Source organism: Pieris napi, chromosome 11, assembly GCF_905475465.1.
Source record: "Pieris napi chromosome 11, ilPieNapi1.2, whole genome shotgun sequence".
Taxonomy (NCBI): Eukaryota; Metazoa; Arthropoda; class Insecta; order Lepidoptera; family Pieridae; genus Pieris; species Pieris napi.
Genome location: NC_062244.1, coordinates 8,037,174 through 8,055,896, shown reverse-complemented (window position 1 = coordinate 8,055,896; position 18,723 = coordinate 8,037,174). Strand labels below are relative to the sequence as shown.

General features: G+C 36.2%; 1 protein-coding gene across 1 annotated transcript; it reads right to left on the bottom strand.

The window, feature by feature from the left end:
- Window positions 1–2,052: 2,052 nt before the first annotated feature.
- Window positions 2,053–18,679, bottom strand: LOC125053499 (RNA-binding protein 25-like). The gene is made up of 14 exons (XM_047654860.1): window positions 18,411–18,679; window positions 18,167–18,264; window positions 17,766–17,840; window positions 11,543–11,612; window positions 11,265–11,356; window positions 10,675–10,788; window positions 10,320–10,437; window positions 9,055–9,819; window positions 6,724–6,834; window positions 6,192–6,311; window positions 5,245–5,355; window positions 3,406–3,522; window positions 2,525–2,690; window positions 2,053–2,287 (listed from the first exon to the last, which is right to left on the bottom strand). Exons 1-14 carry the CDS (start codon window positions 18,537–18,539, stop codon window positions 2,217–2,219), a joined length of 2,157 nt encoding a protein of 718 aa, XP_047510816.1. The 5' UTR covers window positions 18,540–18,679; the 3' UTR covers window positions 2,053–2,216.
- Window positions 18,680–18,723: the final 44 nt, after the last annotated feature.

The window sequence follows — 18,723 nt, the reverse complement described above, 5'->3', positions numbered from 1 at the left end:
AGGGGTATCACTTGAAACAAAAATAAAAAGCGATTCTATTTTGATTCAACTTGAAAGTCAAGTAGAACCGTACTAAAGCAAGTAGCGTTTACATGTTTCAACTAAAGTACTATCCTAAAGCACTCTCCTAAACACTAAGATAATGTAAATCGGCCTTTAGGCTCAGTTAATCAAATGCCATTGAGTAGGTTGAAACTCCTTGACCAGGAGATTAAGTTAGACTAGAGCGGTCATTCAACACCAGGTTCAGTATCAACTGGACAATCTTACTCCGACAGGCCAGGACTAAATAGGATATTTTTCCGAATCGGATTCTACTTATAATCTTAATACAAACAACAAATATCAAATTACAAATATATGACTCATTAGTTAAAATTTTGTACGTTGATTTGAGATGGCTTTCTGTAGCACCAGTGTGAGATATCTCATTATATATTACCATCTATACGACACTTACAAGGCAGGAACCATTTATTTAAATAGAAAATCCTAAATTAAAAATACTATTTTGCACATTTCTACTATTATGCCAAGTATATTTAAATGTTTCCAAATCGAAGGATTTCATGTGTAACTTTTAAATAAGTCGAGAAATTTATCATAAGTACCAAATTGTGTGCGTCTTTTTGTTATTAATATTCATGTGTTATATTTAAGCCTGTTGTAAAATATAATTTCAATCTCAAGTCTTCATGCCCGACCAGCTTTGGGCATACTGAATGACTAATAAAACTTTATACACAAATTGAAATTTCAAATTCAACGTTAAGGTACGCTAGATGTTCACCACGTACAGTTTATATGCCTTATAACCTCTAACCTCAAACAAAGAAATATATCATTACAGATTCCGTCAGAATAAGCGTTGAATTTGCGATTTTAATTATCCTTAGTCTGTTCACATCCCAAAAATTGTACTATTTTGTCATTTTCTTGATAAAACGACAAATTTATACGGTTATTGTAATAAATGTCAGTTGAAGATTTTAATAAAATATGATAAATTACTTATCTCTTTTTATTTTACTTTGCAAGAATCTTTCCGCGGGTGAAGGCCTCGTCTCTGTCTTGGGAGAGTTGCATCCAGCTCAAGCCAGCTGTTTTAGTAATGTCATCCGCCCAACTCGTGAGCGGTCTTGCTCTGTCTCGTTTCCCAATCGGGCATCCCCATCGGGTTGTCCTAATGTTCCATCGATCGTCTGACAGTCTTGCCCTGCCCATCTCCATATAAGAGTATAATTTAGGTCATCAGTAGCTTTAGCAAAGCTTCTTATCTTTGTGTGTCTTATTTTATTAATTTTTCTAATGAGCATAGCATGCTCCGTTCTAGGCCCCTTTGACAGTTCTGATTTTTCTTTTTATCTTGTCTGTATATTTCCTAGTCCGGCAAGCATATGTTAGACATGGCAAGAGACAGCTTGACATGGCTTTGGTTTTAAGTATTACTGGCATATTTCTTTTAAAAATTTACTTTAACTTGTTACAAGTATTTTGAATTTTGAAATTGTTTTGTAAATGTGGAACCTACCTTAAAATAATTAGTGATTAATTACGTACATATTTCTTTTGCTTCTCCTTTTAGGTGTTAAAGAGTTGGCAATATTTCTTATACTTTGTAACTGATTGGCCGCTAAGGATATACACACACAACTTCAGGACCTTAGCTAATGGGGCCTTCAGGCCGGCTAGTCAGTGGTTAGACTGGATGGTGATCTACTATTTCGGTTGGAGGAACAGTTCACTCAGTATATCTCCACAGTATCTAATAAGCATGAGGCTTTAGCTTTATTAGCTACAAGCTTACTGATGTCTATACATATGTATACGTCAGATAAAGGTCCAGGATCAGGGTAAGAACTTATAATTTATATAATAAAACAATTGAAACGATTTTAATTTATGTATTTTTATACTAAATTTACAAATTATATAAAATTATTATACAAATCGAATTTATATAAGAATAACGTGTTTACAAAAAGTTGATAAACTGGAAAAAAAAATGTTTGCGAACATTATAAAATTTAACTCTTTTACTGCTTTGTTTTAAATAAATATGCGCAACAATAATAATATTTATTAATGTCAATTGTCAATTAATTTTAAGACTTTAAAATGGTTCCTATGTTGGACTGTCTTCTTATATTGGTTTACGTTCGGTGCGTTGTATAGTCGGAGTTTTTGGTAAAAATATAGGAATCGGCTCTTTTATATTATCTCTTACGATGACGATGCTCTGACCGCGCGCCACTTGGTTTAGATTTTTCTTTGTACCGGGAGGAGTCTAAAATTAAATTCATATTTTTAAATTTATATTTTAAAAATCAATATTTAAATAAATCTAGTATATTTTCATGCATATTTTCAAGTATATATTATTTTGTGTTGACAAACTTAAAACTTTAAACTAAGTTGAAAAATTAAAAGAGCTTGTGTATTGTTGGCGAAAAATTGTGTTATGAATTAATCTTTCTAAAACACAACAGTCAATAAATTAAAGAAGAAGAATTAATTTGCTTACCCCTATCACGCTCTTTGTGGTGGTGACGACGTTCCCTAGATGCGCAAGAGTCGGGGGAAGAGCGCCGGCGTGCAGGCTGCGGGCCTTCGCCCCACCACCAAGCAGGGGGAGCGGAGGCACGGGGGCGAAGAGGCGATCCGTTCATGTATGGGGGCATTGGGGGCATCTGAAACTCGTTTATATACATATTTTATGTCAAAATAATGATATGTATTGCTGTTAGGAAATTAATTTTCGTAAATTTATAATCAATCAAATCAAAATACGTTTATTCAATTTAGATGCTTCTTACAGCATGCTTATGAATGTCAACAACGTTTACAAAATTCACGAAAGAGCAGGACTACGCCATCCGTTCGCAAAACTACCAGGAGGCCTTGTTCTGAGAAGAACGGGCAAGAAACTCAGCAAGTTTTGCCCTCCCTTTAATTTCATGTAAAATACTTAGCTATTTATTTTAGGTTACACAATCACAGTTTTCAATTAATTTTTCGTCAGATAAAGATGATATTTATGAAACTGTATAAGAGAGCGTTCAAGTATTACCTAACGAATTTTAGGGGGAGGGGGTCCTTTTGTAAAACGTTACGATGCGGGGCGGCCGGCGGGTAGTGAATTACGCGATATTGTTAATATTATTTTCGACTTTCCAGTACTTCACACCACATAATGGTAACTTTTAGGTATATGGTTATTTATGGTTTTTTAGTCACTAGGTGGTCACGAAATGTTTTACTATACTTGGGTACAGAAAAACGTTACGGCGCGTTACATGGTGGGGGGGGGGGTCACTAATCTCCAAAAATTGCGTTACGTAATACTTGAACGCTCCCTAATACTGTACAAGAGATGTAGACAGCTTGCAGTTGCGGTTAACTAACCGGTGGTATATATCCAGTGGGCGGAAGTCGGTAGGGCGCCGCGGGTGGAATTCCTTCGCCCTCGGCGCACACCACAGGAGCTGGAGGGGCTCTAGTGGGACTTTCCGATGTTGCCAACTGAAATTCAAAAGGTTTTAATAACAAAAATAATACGACACCCACCGCCTAGGGATATTTTAGGGATTGAATACACCTCTACACAATAGCCAATAGTCTCGAAATGGCCTATAACGTAAACCTTTATATCAACGGGCACTCAGTGAGTCTTAGTTTGTTCAGTGAGATATATAATAAATAATGATACTAAGGGTATGTTTCACAATGTACGGATAAGTTCTACATAAGTTCCAAATTAGCTATTTATTACTTATTGGTAGGATAAACACTAGAGTTAAGGATACAGCCTAGGCATAGTTTAAACGCTAGTGCTCAGAGAAGTATATTATGTATAAGGTTAACCACAATGAATATTGTATCTCAACGATTCGTAGCCAAATGTATATTTACAATCTTTTAAATGTAAGTACAAAATGTCATGTTTTTGAGTCAAATAAAGTAACTTATAAGTTATATTTATTTATTTAAACACCATTGAGCCGGTTGCAGATCGAAAACTAAGCTATGCCAAGGCTAAACTAAGCTATGCCAAGCAAGCTAGGCTAAGCTAAGCTAGAAATAAATAGCGTGCAGACCAACAACTAAGCCAAATCTCAGTCAGTACGGCGAAGGATGTGCAAAGGGTGTGCGGGGTAGCGGGAGGGGCTTAGCTTAGCTCGTGTAGCTGCGCATCGGCATACACAACTAACTTAGCTTCGCATATTTTAGTTAGCTCACATAGCTTAGTTCGCATAGTTTGCAGTCTGCACACAAGTATGTAAAACTGCGTCAGCTATGCGAGCTAAGCTAAACTAACTTAGCTTAGCTCTTGGTCTGCAACCCGTACATTGTTGCGTTTCACGACTGTCAGATAGCGCTATTCGTCACATCAAGTCCATCATAAGTTATGAGTCCGATGAAGTGTCAAATAGTACAATTTATCTTCCAAATAATTTATGTGTTGCAAAGCTATTTGGTACTTTATCCATACATTGTGAAACAGACCCTAAATATAAAACGGTTCTAAGGCACTTGAATTAAGATCACTTTAGCGCAAAAGATTAGTTTTTGTTGTTTTGACGTGATAACGTCTTTAAAATCGTTTTAGTCGGGTGACATGTTCAGAAACTTTTGTCACACCAAAACCTCACGAGCGCGATCGCAGGTATAACGAGAGAGAGACGGACCGATCTCCCGTCTCATCTCGAGCGCTGCCAGTCATTCCGTGAATGTATGAAGAAAAATGTATATCATAGTCGAATAAGTAAACTTGTCATTTTACACCCGAAATTTATCATCAAAAGTGTGAATAAAACGATAGATGTAATTTAAAATTTGAAAAAATTGTTATCTTCATTAATTCCTTACTTCCCAAAAACTTATATCACCAATAAGACGTTATCACGTAAACATCGTCAAACTCGATCGTAAACCTACTTTACAAACAACCAATTTTTTTTTCTTAATTTTCACTGCAATTCCGCATTTATAGTTACACAATAATGATCGCAGATGGGATTCATCTTGACGGTAGATAATTAAACAATCTGAAGTCTGGACTTCATGAAGAACACGTGATATTATTATTAGCAAACGATATTTCGGACAAAAATGTAGATCTCGTCGTGTTCTAAGCAATTTTGTTAAATTTTTTTACAAAACCAGACCAAAACTAAGACACGGTGTTTTTGAAGAAGTCAATATTAATAGTATTATTAGTTATTATTATTAGTAATTTAATACCTGCTGTTTGAGACTGTTAAAGTCGTTGCTCATGTCTCGGTATCGCTGAAGACATTCCTGCCACATACTGGCCATCTCGGTCATTTCAGATCTCTGCTTGTTTATTTCCTCCTGGTAAATGGTAGCTTATATTAAACTATAATTACTTATTAATTCCTTAAACGCACACATACACAAAAAAAAACTGAAACTAGTGTGATCCGTAAAAAGCAATAGGTTCCAAGAAGGAAAAATATGAAAATTGTGAGGAAGTATGACCTTTACTAATAAATTACAAAAAGTAAATGATTTTAAATAATTTTAGTTTTGTTCATTTGTATTTTTTTGTGTTACTTTACTAACCTAACAAATTTAAGGTAATTTGCAATTGAATTTATTCATTTCGAGCAAATGTCTTGTAAAACACTAATAAATAGCAAAACAACTTGCGAGCAATAAATTTTCGTTCCGCACACCTAGTTAGCCTAGTCACGTAATGAATTATTGAGAACAAAATAGCATTAAAATGACCCTTAAGCTTTTGATTTTTAAATAATGTATCTTAAGCAACAATACGTTGATTACCACTTTTCAATTACATCACTTATGTAAATATTATATTAAAATACATTCAGTGGCGTAACATACCATCTGGGGCCCGTGGCAAATTCTTTTTGATGGGGCCCTATCAGTAAAAATCGTCACGTACTCTGTTTAATTTTAATAAACTTCTAGATATTCAGCGTGCTCAATTACACGTTGTATATGTCCCACTAATGGCCTCCTCTCTTAGGCGAGAGGGAATGGTCTGTAGTACCCACGCTAGCCTAATGCGTATTGGAGACTTGACATTCATCCATAGAACATAATATCTCTTAGGGGCCCTCTTGGGTCGGGGGCCCATGGCATTTTGAAAGTCCTGCCACCCTATTGTTAAGCCACTGATTCTATACCACAAAATATCTTACCATAAGCCGGGCGTCCGTGTCCCCTACATCCCTCGCGACAGTCTCGTACCGTCGCATACATTCCCGCCATAAACGAAGTTGGGCTGCTGCAGATTCTTGCATGTTTTCAGCTGACTCTTGCTGTAAATATTATTTCTTTATACTTAATTTCCAACAACAAACGATAACATTCAAAATTTCTAACAACCAAAAGGATTTTCTGAATACAATATTTTTGTTGTAGTTTACTTGAAATAAAATTTATCGCTTCAAACGTCGTCGAAGCAATTTCTTTATATAACGGGGCAAACGGGCATGAGACTCACCTGATGTTAAGTGATACCGTCGACCATGACCAATCTTAATACCAGAGGGCTCAACGTGCGTCGCCGGCCTAATTAGATTGTTTTATATACCTTTATTTTTTGTTTGAATAGACTCTGGTTTTAATGAAGTATAGAATAGTTAAGTAAAAATCTAGACTTAATTTGTTTTAATTAGTATTCATAGTGATACGTAATAAATTTAAAACTCACCACTTTAAATAATTTACCTGGTCTTTGTCACGACATGGTGTTTGTGAAGCGCCTTTGAAGCACCGCATCAGCTCTTTCCATAGTCGCATCATTTTGTCCATCGCCTCTCTTTGTTCTGATATCTCTTGCTAAAAGACAAAACGGCAGGAGTTAATCTTAACTTTCACAATCTCTTGGTAATACGGACTTCTTACGGCCAAAACCAATATGCAATATCAATCCAATTTTAGCTGTCATAGACTGACAATTCAATCCATTTCTAAAGAAAAGCATGCCAATATTCAATACATGGACTGAGATACCAATCTAATTATTCAACCAATCGTTCAGAGGGCGGATAAGAGATTGAAGATTGCCCTCTGTATGAAAATGAATGTTTACTCATGCCAACAACCTATCTGTCCATTTTGACAGTTGCTTCGATTAGCCAAATCAATCTCGGATTGCTATCGGTGAAACTCGAATGATTTGGGTTTGGGATTGCGACCTAACTTAATATTCATTGGGAAAATTTATTCATCTTCGTCATCTTCCAGTTCTAGTGATAGTGATTTGGAAGTTTAAATGCAATTATCCGATTGGGATAGTAATTCTGAAGCTGGAAGAAGACAACGTACTTCTGTGCGAAGACATAAGAAGACAAGAATTTATTATATCCAGAGCCTGAATGACATTTAGATTTAGGTTAACAAAAGAAGCTTTGGAGACACTTTTACACAAAGTGATGTCTATCATATATGACTTCTTGCAGGTTTCATCTTTTCATCAACTTTTGTAATTTTTTTTTAAATATTAGCTAGAACCAAAAATATTTGTTACTATAGATACTACCTACTAACTCCACTTCAAAACCTCAAAACTCCAGCAGAACATCTTTATAACGAATCTCAAATACGAAGCAGAAATGTGGTGGAAAGGACATATGGTGTTTGGAAAAAATCGGTTCCCCAAAATCGGTTTGTCAAAAAAGGTTTTGCTTCAAGTATCTCGTGTACAAGCCGTGATAGTGGCATGTGCAGTGTTGCACAATATTGCTATTGATATGCGAGATGAACATTTTGAACTACTGCAACAAGTAGATGAACAAGCTGATGATATTGATCAAAGCGCAATTGACAACGTGGGAAATGCAAGTGTGCGAAGTAATCTTATAAGTGATTATTTTGCTTTATTACTATAATATTTTATAAATTACAACATTTTTGAGATAAATTAAATAAAAATTCAATGCTTTTATTTAAATAAAAATACAAATTTTTAATACAATACATCCTCGCTCCAGCCACAAAATCTATTATTTTTCTAATTTATTTAACAATATATTTTTTTCTATGGCCCATAATTCTCTTTTATGCTCTCTTTCTTCCTCTTCAAATGCCCATTGCTTTCTCTTATTTAGGAGCTCTTCCTTTCAATTGACTTTCATTTCCTTCGACAGACAACAATATCATGTCTTTGACTTTTTCTTCGATAGGGGGTAAGAGGAGTAGCAGCACTAGGGAAACCTCCTGTACGATATGTTTCAGCATGTATCCAGGCAAACTTTTTTCTTGTAGCCCTCTTTAAGCTTTAGCACTGCGAAAGTTTACCCCACTTGTGCTATTAAACAGCGCCTCCAGCGTCTTCCAGCACTGCTCTTTCTCCTGCCAGGTGACTGAGTCACTCTTTTTATTTTCTAATATATTTTTATGGTCAGCAACAAGCGAAGTTAGAAGGTCAACGTCTTCCCGGCTGAAATTGACGCTTCTTTCACGTTTTTGCGTAGACATTTTTTTAAGTTAAAGAACCAACCTCGAATCACAAAAACAACATACACAAACTACTCAGAGAAAATTTATATTTGTAATAATATGTACTAAAATACTCAATAACCTAACAAACAATAATACCATCAGAAAATGACAGCCCGTTTCGTTACAAGTAATATTAAATGACCAGCAAAAAGGTTAAGGTTCTATGTTTTTCTATAGAATTTTGTAACTTTATTTGTTCGTAACAAAAAAACAAACAAAACGTTGCATAGCTAATTGCTACTTTATCCATACATTGTGAAACAGACCCTAAGCCTTACTTATTTTATTTCGTTTCAAAAACAGCAAACTTTTGGTATGCTTGAACACAACATATTGCATTGAACGAAACGCGGTCGAGAGGCAAGGATCACGCAAAAGATTGCTGTCAATCTTTTGTCAAATAATCAATCGGATAGCAGAAATTTTTATTGGCATGCAGATTGGAGATCGGTCTTTAGATATGAATCAGTCCAAGATTGGTTATAATCATAGATTGAGGATACATTATTAATTTTGGCCGTTAGGTAACTAGGTTTAATAAAAAAAACAAGATACCTTGACAACTTTCAAATAATTACTCCTTCCACTTATTGTACTAGTCTCGCCATCCGCCACACTTAGGCAATCTCTTTCTCTCTCCGAATACCTCTCTCGGTCCTTGTAATTCTCATCTTTTGACGCAATAGAACTCCTATCAAATCTTTCTATATTCCGTCTCGAACGTCTTTCCTTAGGAACATGAGAGAAACTCCTCTCTCTTTCATCGTAGTATCTCTCTTTAATCTGTCGATCATTGAATCTCCTTTTGAAGTCATCGTAATCTTTATCCTTTACTCCTTCACTTCTAACAGAACGCCTATATTTATCATCGTCGTGAACATTTTGTACTTCAAAACTTCTACTGGTTTTTTGTTCGCAATAACGTTTCCTGTCCTCGTAATAACGGGATCCCGTATCTCTGTCCCTTTCTTCGTAATCTTTGTAATCTCTACGCCGTGATTTGTAATATTCATCATCAAATATTCTAGTTTGCACCCGCTCAGGCGGATATTCATCGTTAATTTTCCTGCTAACGTCAAGTTTACTTGAATAGCGTTCTTTGTCTTTGACACAGCAAACGCATCTATCTTTACGGTCTGTGGGGATATTTTCACGGCTTTGACCTTTAGGGTGGAATTTTTCATAGCTTCGAGTGTAAGCAGGTGAGACATCTCTGGATTGCTCGCGGCTGAGTCGCACTGGCCGGTGATGGTCAACGTTGTATGAATCTTTTCGTGAAACCACTTCACATTGGAGTGATTTGTGACTTTGTGTTCGGGCCTGCATTACGAAAATTAATGATGAAGTTATAGTTGTAAATGTTAGGTATTTTTGACGTGATAACGTCTTTAAAATCGTTTTAGTCGGGTGACATGTTCAGAAACTTGTGTCACACCAAAACCTCACGAGCGCGATCGCAGGTATAACGAGAGAGAGAGACGGACCGATCTCCCGTCTCATCTCGAGCGCTGCCAGTCATTCCGTGAATGTATGAAGAAAAATGTATATCATAGTCGAATAAGTAAACTTGTCAATTTACACCCGAAATTTATCATCAAAAGTGTGAATAAAACGATAGATGTAATTTAAAATTTGAAAAAATTGTTATCTTCATTAATTCCTTACTTCCCAAAAACTTATATCACCAATAAGACGTTATCACGTAAACATCTCGATCGTAAACCTACTTTACAAACAACCAATATTTTTTTAATAGCAGATAACGTATTTAGGCATATGCTGGGCTCAACAAAGAACATAAGGTAAGTATTGTTACGTACGATTTGCTTGCTATCGTAAGTCACCTTCGTCTTTTCAGACATTTGAGCACACAGTTTGGCAAATGTCTCAAGAAGAGCACCTTGATCGACGGGCGGTGCGTGAGGTTTTTCTTTAACTCTGAAATAAATAATACCTTACAAATTAACTTTCTATAATGATTGCACATTATATAATTTAACAGATTATAGATAGAAAAAAAAATAAAAGTCTAATGCACGAGACAGCGCAGAGCATTTGTATTTTATTGATATTTATATTAATATTAGGGAAGTAAGAAACCTCTAAGAACCTCTGGACTACACGAAAGCATTGTTTATACACAATTACCAACCGATAGCGTTATGAATGACTTACTTTTCCCTTCCTTTATAGTCATCCCGATATTTATGATGATGATGGCGTTCCCTCGAAGCTGAACAGTCTCTATCGCGACTACAACGATGCTCGTGCTTCTTGGAGTGGCGCTGCCTGATTTTTTTTAAATTCTTAACGTGAGATATTAATTAATATTTCAACTATTGAAGGTGCCAACGAGAACATAAATAATTGTGTACTGTAGGTTGGTTAACTTACAAATATCGCATACAATAGGTATATCGCATAAGATTAAAATTCGATATTATATATTATAATTCGAATGTGTTAATATAGCTATGTTAGTGAGATTTTTCTTAAATGTTCAAAAGTACAGTTGTTGAATAAATTAATGGAGCCAACTACTAAATAAAAAAATAAGAATAAATAAATTGTATGGCTCTTATCTTCGTAACGATTCGTAAATAAAAACAAAGGAATTACGCCGTAAAAAGTCCTAAAAATATATGTTTGTACTTGTTTCATTTACGTCTAACCTGTAAACCTTCGTAAAGTATGTAATCAAGTACATCTATTATTATAGAAAGATTAACAAATAAGCAGGCAATACTTTTTAAATAAAACCTTACTTTTTCTTATCACGTTTGATGGCTTCTTCTAAAAAGGCATAAATAAAGGAATCTTGATCTTTAGGAATTGGATCGATGACATCATCTGCATCCTAAAAATTTGCATAAAATGTATTTTATATTACGAATAAGAGATACAGTTTAAATGCAATCATAGATACTAAAGTAGGCCTCTGCATTAGAGCAAGATATTAAACTCCTGGTCGACATGATTTTACCAACACCGTCGATGTTTTCATCAATATTAGATTATTATGCTTTATAAAATACAAATGTACCTGGGCCGGAGACATCGATCGAGGAGTTGACACAAGTCCAGCTTTCAAGGCGAGTGATACTCCGTCACGCCTGAAAAATGTCTATATTCGTTCAATACTTAAGCAATCATCATTAAAAGATATGGGAATATATACATATATATATACCTTACAGATTGGTATATTTGCTTATGTTGCATTGGTATGATTGCTTATTGTTTGGTTGAACTATATAAGTAAAAAAATAGTGCGTCATTTCTAAATTGTAATTCATGATAGCGTAAAACGCATTACTCAAGTTTGCGCATTTACTGAGAACATAATCGTTTTTCGATGATCATTATTTAGATAATTGCCCTAACTTTCCTAAGAAATAACACCATAAACATGTCTAATGTCCTGATATATATGTAGCAGCCAACTAGCTTAATTGGCCGTTAAATTAACAGCCTAGACTTAATAGCGCCGATGAACTAACGGCCTGAGAGATATTCAGCTAGTTGATCAAACAGCTAGGCAAATTACTTGGATCGATGACGTTTCATTACTTGCCTAGCCTGTTGACTGTAAAATTTAAATTTCATTCCACTTTCTGCCACTTATTGCCTCAAACTCCAATCGAAACTCTTCAAACTGTCAATATGGCGTCGGCGAACCACAACTTTGATGGTGTTTTTCAAAATTTCATGAAAAACATCAAGTAGGTACAATGGAAGAGTGTGGTGACAATAAAAATGTGAATTTGACTCAAGCAATTTAATTTTAAAAGAAATATTTTTATGAACGGCTAATTACGCTAGTTGGCTGAGACATATAAACTAACTAGCAGACCGGCCAAGCGTTGCTGTGGCTAAAGTTTTTGTTATATTACATAGTAGTAAACTATTCAAGAGAAACGGTAGGAGAACTTATGTGAAAGGTAGATAGCTTATATGAAACGTTGGCACTTTTAACACAGCGCCATCTGTTAGAATTGTATCATATAATAAACAAATATTTGCAATAAAATAATATTGCGGGTATAAATTGAGATGTAAGCTATCCTATCTTTTAAGATCAAACTGCACACGGTGTGCAAATTTGATTGATATCGGTTCGGTAGTTTAGGAGTCCATAGCGGACAAACAACGTGACACGTAATTTATATATATTAAGATATCAAATCAGCTCCAATTACTAAACATACAGCTATTCAGTCCTCATAGTTCGTTTCAGATAGAAATAGTACCTAGCTATACTTTATAACAATACTTACCTATTGATGTGCCTCCGGAAAACATACAGCATTGTATAATAATGAAGAAGCAATGTATACTTAGCCATGAAGTGCGATACATACCGAGTGAAATAGTTCCGCTTAGATAGAATAGATGGCGCTGTAATCGCCTCAACTTCATACTTATCTTAACCAGCTAGGACGGTGTCATTTCCACAGTCATAGCGTTGTGTACTTTCGCCGCGTGCGGTCGAAACCGAAACAACTCAATAACGACTTAAAACCTTATAGTCTTTCTTAGTGTTAATTATTAGCAAAACGCATTATTATACATCACAATTGCGTAATGGACTCACGATGCCGATAAGGCCGCCGCCGGGGCCAATCAGGCAAGTAGTCTAAAAAAGTGTCGAGCAAGGTCGCGAACAAGACAAAGAGGACTCCACGTGCACCAGCACCGCGTCTGATAGCGACTCGGAGCGCGAGGGACCGCCACGAAAGAAAAGGAAACGAGTAGCACAGGTAACGGTCGATCCCATGATCGACGCGTTATATAATCAGGTGAGTTTCCTCACAAATTTTATAATGCATCAACGATATTATGTACCAAATGTCAACGCCAGTGCGTCCAATGACGAGGGTACCCACTGACCGACCAACTACTATAGCCATTTTTTATTAATCCGTCGACCCGAAAATCGAAATCTCTGGGCTTGGTCACAAATATTGATGATAAAAAGATTATTAAGAAAGCCGATAAAAAAGAAAAAAAATACAAAATAAATATATAAAAATATAATAATATAAAAATATAATAATATATTAAGCTTTTAAAACTCCTATGTCAAAGGGAATTACTACAATCTGGATTACAAAAAATCATAAACTGGACTCGTAATAACCCAACGGAATTAAAACCCGCGATTAAATCTTTTCACAAAAATATACTATATTGTTGGTAATGAATCACCTTCTTACAAATTGCATGAACAAACCCTGCAAATTGTGTGCGGAAAACGAGCGGAATGTATAGAAACTAGGCGTAAAAGATTAATAAGTAAGATTTCGGACAAAAGTATTCAAACTGCGCTTAGTAATTATATACCTCCTAGCGAGGAATTTTTATTTGACAAAAGTAAGCTCGCGTCCCTAATACAATCCCTCGGTGGGCCGCAATTCTGGTTATCTCCGCCGTACCCTTCAAGAGTAAGAGCTTTTTAAACCTAGATACAAAGAATCGTAAGCGTCTACATCCAAATACAGACACCAGGCACAAAATGGAAAAAATAATTTTCGTAATACCCACCTAAAACAAGAAACGATGCGAACGTTTAACAGGAGAAAATCGATAGTCATAAACAACTTTAAAACTACCCGTTATCTAACAATGACGGAAAAAATTACTATCCAACATAATTCAAGGATTCCGCATACCTCTGTACAAGAAACCGCTTTGTTAATGCCAATAAATCGAATAGTAAGTCAATACGCAACCGAACCGTCTCCTACGACATCGCAGATAATCATAGAACTCCTGAATCAAGCAAGGTATCCTACAAACAGTTCTCAACAAAACCCCCAGTTTTATATACAAAATGGTTCTTCGCAGGAAAAGCAATGGCACGATGCGTTCTGTTGTAGATTTGCGAGAACTAAACCGATTCGTAAAGACAAAACATTTTCGGTTGATCACCCACGGCTTAGTCCCAAACTTTCTTCAACTAGGGGACTGGATGATAAATAGATTTATCACAAGCCTATTTCCATCTACCGGCAGCGAGATCACACCGACCTTTCTTAAGGCTCAGCTAAAAAGGGCAGTTATACGAAAACATGACTTACCTTCCTCTTGGGCTAGCGTCAGTACCACACCTTTTCTCTGCAGTATCATGTTGGGTCGCGGAGACCTTACGTGCGAAGGGATGTCGAGTGCTAGTCTTCCTAGACGACTACCTTCTGGTCAACTAAGACCACTCCAAGTTAAATTCTCAGGCCGCGGAGGCCGTGAGACACTTGGAACACCCGCCAAGTTAGATTCTCAGGCCGCGGAGGCCGTGAGACACTTGGAACACCGAGGTTGGAAAATCAATTACCAAAAAATCCGTATTGGTACCAACCCAAAATTTAGAATACCTTGGAATTCGCTGGAATACTATGGTCAATGTGATGTCGCTACCCAAGGTAAAAATACAGCGCAAAAACCATAGTTATGCGTTGTATTCGCGAGTTACAAAGCTTTGCTAGGGCAAGTAAACTTCGCAAACTTTCAAACTAAACTCGTGCCCGCGGGAGGCTTCACTGTCGCCAGGTACAGATCTTTCTGCGACAATTCAACAAGATCCGACCCCGTCGAGGTCAACTGCTGCCTCAGATTGTAGGGCAGGAACTGATGTGGTGGCTCGGAGCTACTCATCAGACGACGCCTATCAAAGAACCTGCAACCCACTTCCTAGCGACGGACGCCTCGGATTGGGGTTGGGGGGGGGTTCACATCTAGACGGAAACCTTGTCAGGAAAATGGTCATACCAATAGAAAACATGGCACTGCAACAAAAAGGACTTATATGCAGTGATAGCCGCAATAAAAATAAATGTAAAAATATTACAAAACACACACGTGTTAATACAATCGGACAAATGAAACTCTGATTGCATACATTCAAACAGAAGGTGGAACGAAATCGGGGTTACTTACACTAACCTTCAAACTATTGCACCTGACGGACAAATTCAACATAACTCTGTCGGTACATTACCTACCAGGGTGATCATAGCAGACAGATTATAAAGGGGAAAAAAGGCTGCGTAGTGGCACCTTCCTCCTCTAGCATGAGTGTTTCCCCCTCCAAGTGTGTTACCCTGAGTTTTAGCACACCTAAACCGGGCGATGGGAACCTATCTGATAGTTGCTTCAGATTGGCCGCAAGGTCCTGCAGGACCTGGAATCCAGGTCTCTAGATCACCCCCACGAAATTCAATACCTATCGCAGACACTCCTAGATACGACAATTGCACTGTCTCCTCCACAAATACAAGCATTGACCCTAAAAGTTTGGGAAATTGGGGGTGGGGTGCATAAATAAAAGACTGGTCCACACTGGAAAAAGATTTACTTTTGAAGAGTTGGTCACTCCACCTGTCCACTTATTTACCCGCAATCAAAAGAGGGCTGTCATGGTGTGACAACTCTCAAGTGAACCCAAAATCCCCTCAAACAACCGATTTTGCAAAAAATTTAATATCACTTTTTCTAAAAGAAAATTTATTTATTTAATTATAAGTAATCTTACAGCTAACATACATAATATTACAAAACAAACACTTAGACAGTACAGAAAGCCAAAACAGGAATTTATCCTATCAACCATCCTTGTTCGCAAATCGGCAATTTTAACTTTTTGCGGTCCCCATGTAGAACAACAAACATTTTCAAATTTTATTATTAAACACATCCTCAGAGTATTAGGAGTAGCTAAACCAAAAGTCGTGAAATCATCCGTCACGTGGGACCCGCGAATAGTACTAGACTGGCTTTCTTCCAACCCCCCTAGGGACACTTTATTCGATACGGCTCGCAGAACAGCCACAGTATTGCATTTAGCATTGGGCCGCAGGGTTCACTTTATTAGAAATTACTGACGAGCAATTCGTGGATGATGGTGGTAACATTTATTTAACACCGGTATTCGAATCTAAGACAGACACTCAAGACGCCAGTCAACATGGAAACTTTCTAAACACCACGATAAAACATATGCCCTATCACTTTAGTGAGACTTCAGTTAGTCCTGACGACTCATTGGTCTAGTGGTTAGTACCCCTGACTACGAATCCATGGGTCCCAGGTTCGATTCCCGGCTGGGACAAACATTGATGTGATGAGCATTTGGTGTTGTGCTTGAGTCTTAGGTGTTTAAATATGTAATTATATGTCTATCTTTCTATAATATGTATGTATATCCGTTGCCTAGTAGGTACCCATAACACAAGCTTCACCAGCTTAGCATGGGACTAGGTCAATTGGTGTGAACTGTCTTTAAAAAAAAAAAAAAATATTGCTTTGAGTAACAGGTACAACAAGATCTCAAGTAAAAAATCTAAACAATATTTTTTTTATCCATCAACAGCAAAATAATTAGGTCGAAAATCAACCAATAGATGAAGTTTTTTATTACACGGGGTAATTGGAAATCTTCAAATACATAGTTTCTTTAATCATTACTGCCGCGAGATAGACTCTCGTAGAGAAAACTCATCACTCTTTCTTTAATACATTTGCACCATCGTAATTATAGAAATACCTTGTTGTTATGATATGAAGTTTATATTATTATGTTAATTGTACATCTAAATCAGATGAGTATATAGTTACTAGTAACTGTAGTTATATTTATACCGTAACTAAGAATAATAATTGCTAAATACTTATGCTTTGATTAAGAATAATGGCAAGTAAATAAAATAGTTATATAAACAATAACGGCTTTAGCTAAAGCCCGGACCTTAATTCTTCATAATCATCATAGCGTTGTGTTTTATATTGTACTATATACATCCACCAGCAGATAACAAACACGTCTTCATTATACAATGCTGTATGTTTTCCGGAGGCACATCAATATGACGGTTTTACATAACAATAAAACCGATATTATGTGCCGAGAAGGAAAACATACAGCATTGTAGGAAGCTCTTCCTGGTGAAGACTCTATGACTGTGGAAATGACACCGTCCTAGCTGGTTAAGATAAGTATGAAGTTGAGGCGATTACAGCGCCATCTATTCTATCTAAGCGGAACTATTTCACTCGGTATGTATCGCACTTCATGGCTAAGTATACATTGCTTCTTCATTATTATACAATGCTGTATGTTTTCCTTCTCGGCACATAATATCGGTTTTATTGTTATGTAAAACCGTCATATTATTACTATTATTATTATTACTTACTACTTCTTTTTAATTCTTAACCTACCTATTAAGTCCAAGTTTTACGTCTTTATGTTTATTTATCACATAACGTCTTACATGGATCTCCGTTGTCTTCGAGGCGACCTTGGCGACCGGCGATCTCCAACTTGGGATTGCGATACTGATGGACTGCTGTCATATGCCGGAATGTTTTGGTTAATTTTTTTGGGACATGAAGCAAAATACATACATAACAAATATATAAAGCGGTACTGTGACCAATATTCCTGTAAATATTCGCTATAATTTTTTCAGGTGACAATATTAAAATAGACAGAATTGGGAGCACCTATCTCATGGTAATGTAAAAGTATAAAAATATACTTTATTAACTAAGTCATAACTCCTATTTAGTTTAAGAATCTTATTTTTAAATTCGAAGGTATTCTTAATCTCATATAAGGAGTGAAGTTAGTGAAAAAGCTTCCTTAATTAAACTAGTATCATAAACTAATAACCTTTTTGTAGGTGCTACTTCCTGATCTATTGCTTTAGCGGGAATATCTTGCAAGCTAGTCTTGGTGGAGGTACCTCGTCGACCATTTCCGTGACATACCTGAATTTTAATAACACTACAATATCTATATTCATAGAACTGCTTCCTTGCTAATTTTAAGTTGATTGCAAAGGCATCGCGTTGATATTATTTAAATAGTTTAACATTAACTTCGAAGGACAGATTCTGCTCAAACTCATACTTACTCCAACAGACTCGTCGGTCGCTACCGAATTGCTATCTTCGTAGGTTTCATGCTTTTTTCTTGACCTCTTGCGTTTAGCTGCATCGAATACTTTAAATAATTTCTTACTATCGCTTGACTGACACTCCATCGTATAACTTTATTCGGATAGATGGCATTTGAATTTAGATAATAAAAATTAATTTATCACAATAAATGTATAAATTAGAATTTTGCAAAATTGTTATCCAAAAACACTACTAGAAATAAAATTACTGAAAAAGTTGAATAAAGAACTGTCACATTTCAAAGAAACCATAACTGCCAGATTTCTA

Bases quoted from the DNA above. Each gene is read 5' to 3' on its own strand.
- LOC125053499 (XM_047654860.1), bottom strand. From the start codon at position 18,539: ATGGAGTGTCAGTCAAGCGATAGTAAGAAATTATTTAAAGTATTCGAT. The intron at 10,438-10,674 runs GTAAGTCATTCA...TATTTATTTCAG, and splicing joins GACTATAAAGGAAGGGAAAA to AGTTAAAGAAAAACCTCACG. The intron at 9,820-10,319 runs GTACGTAACAAT...TTCGTAATGCAG, and splicing joins CTTACGATAGCAAGCAAATC to GCCCGAACACAAAGTCACAA.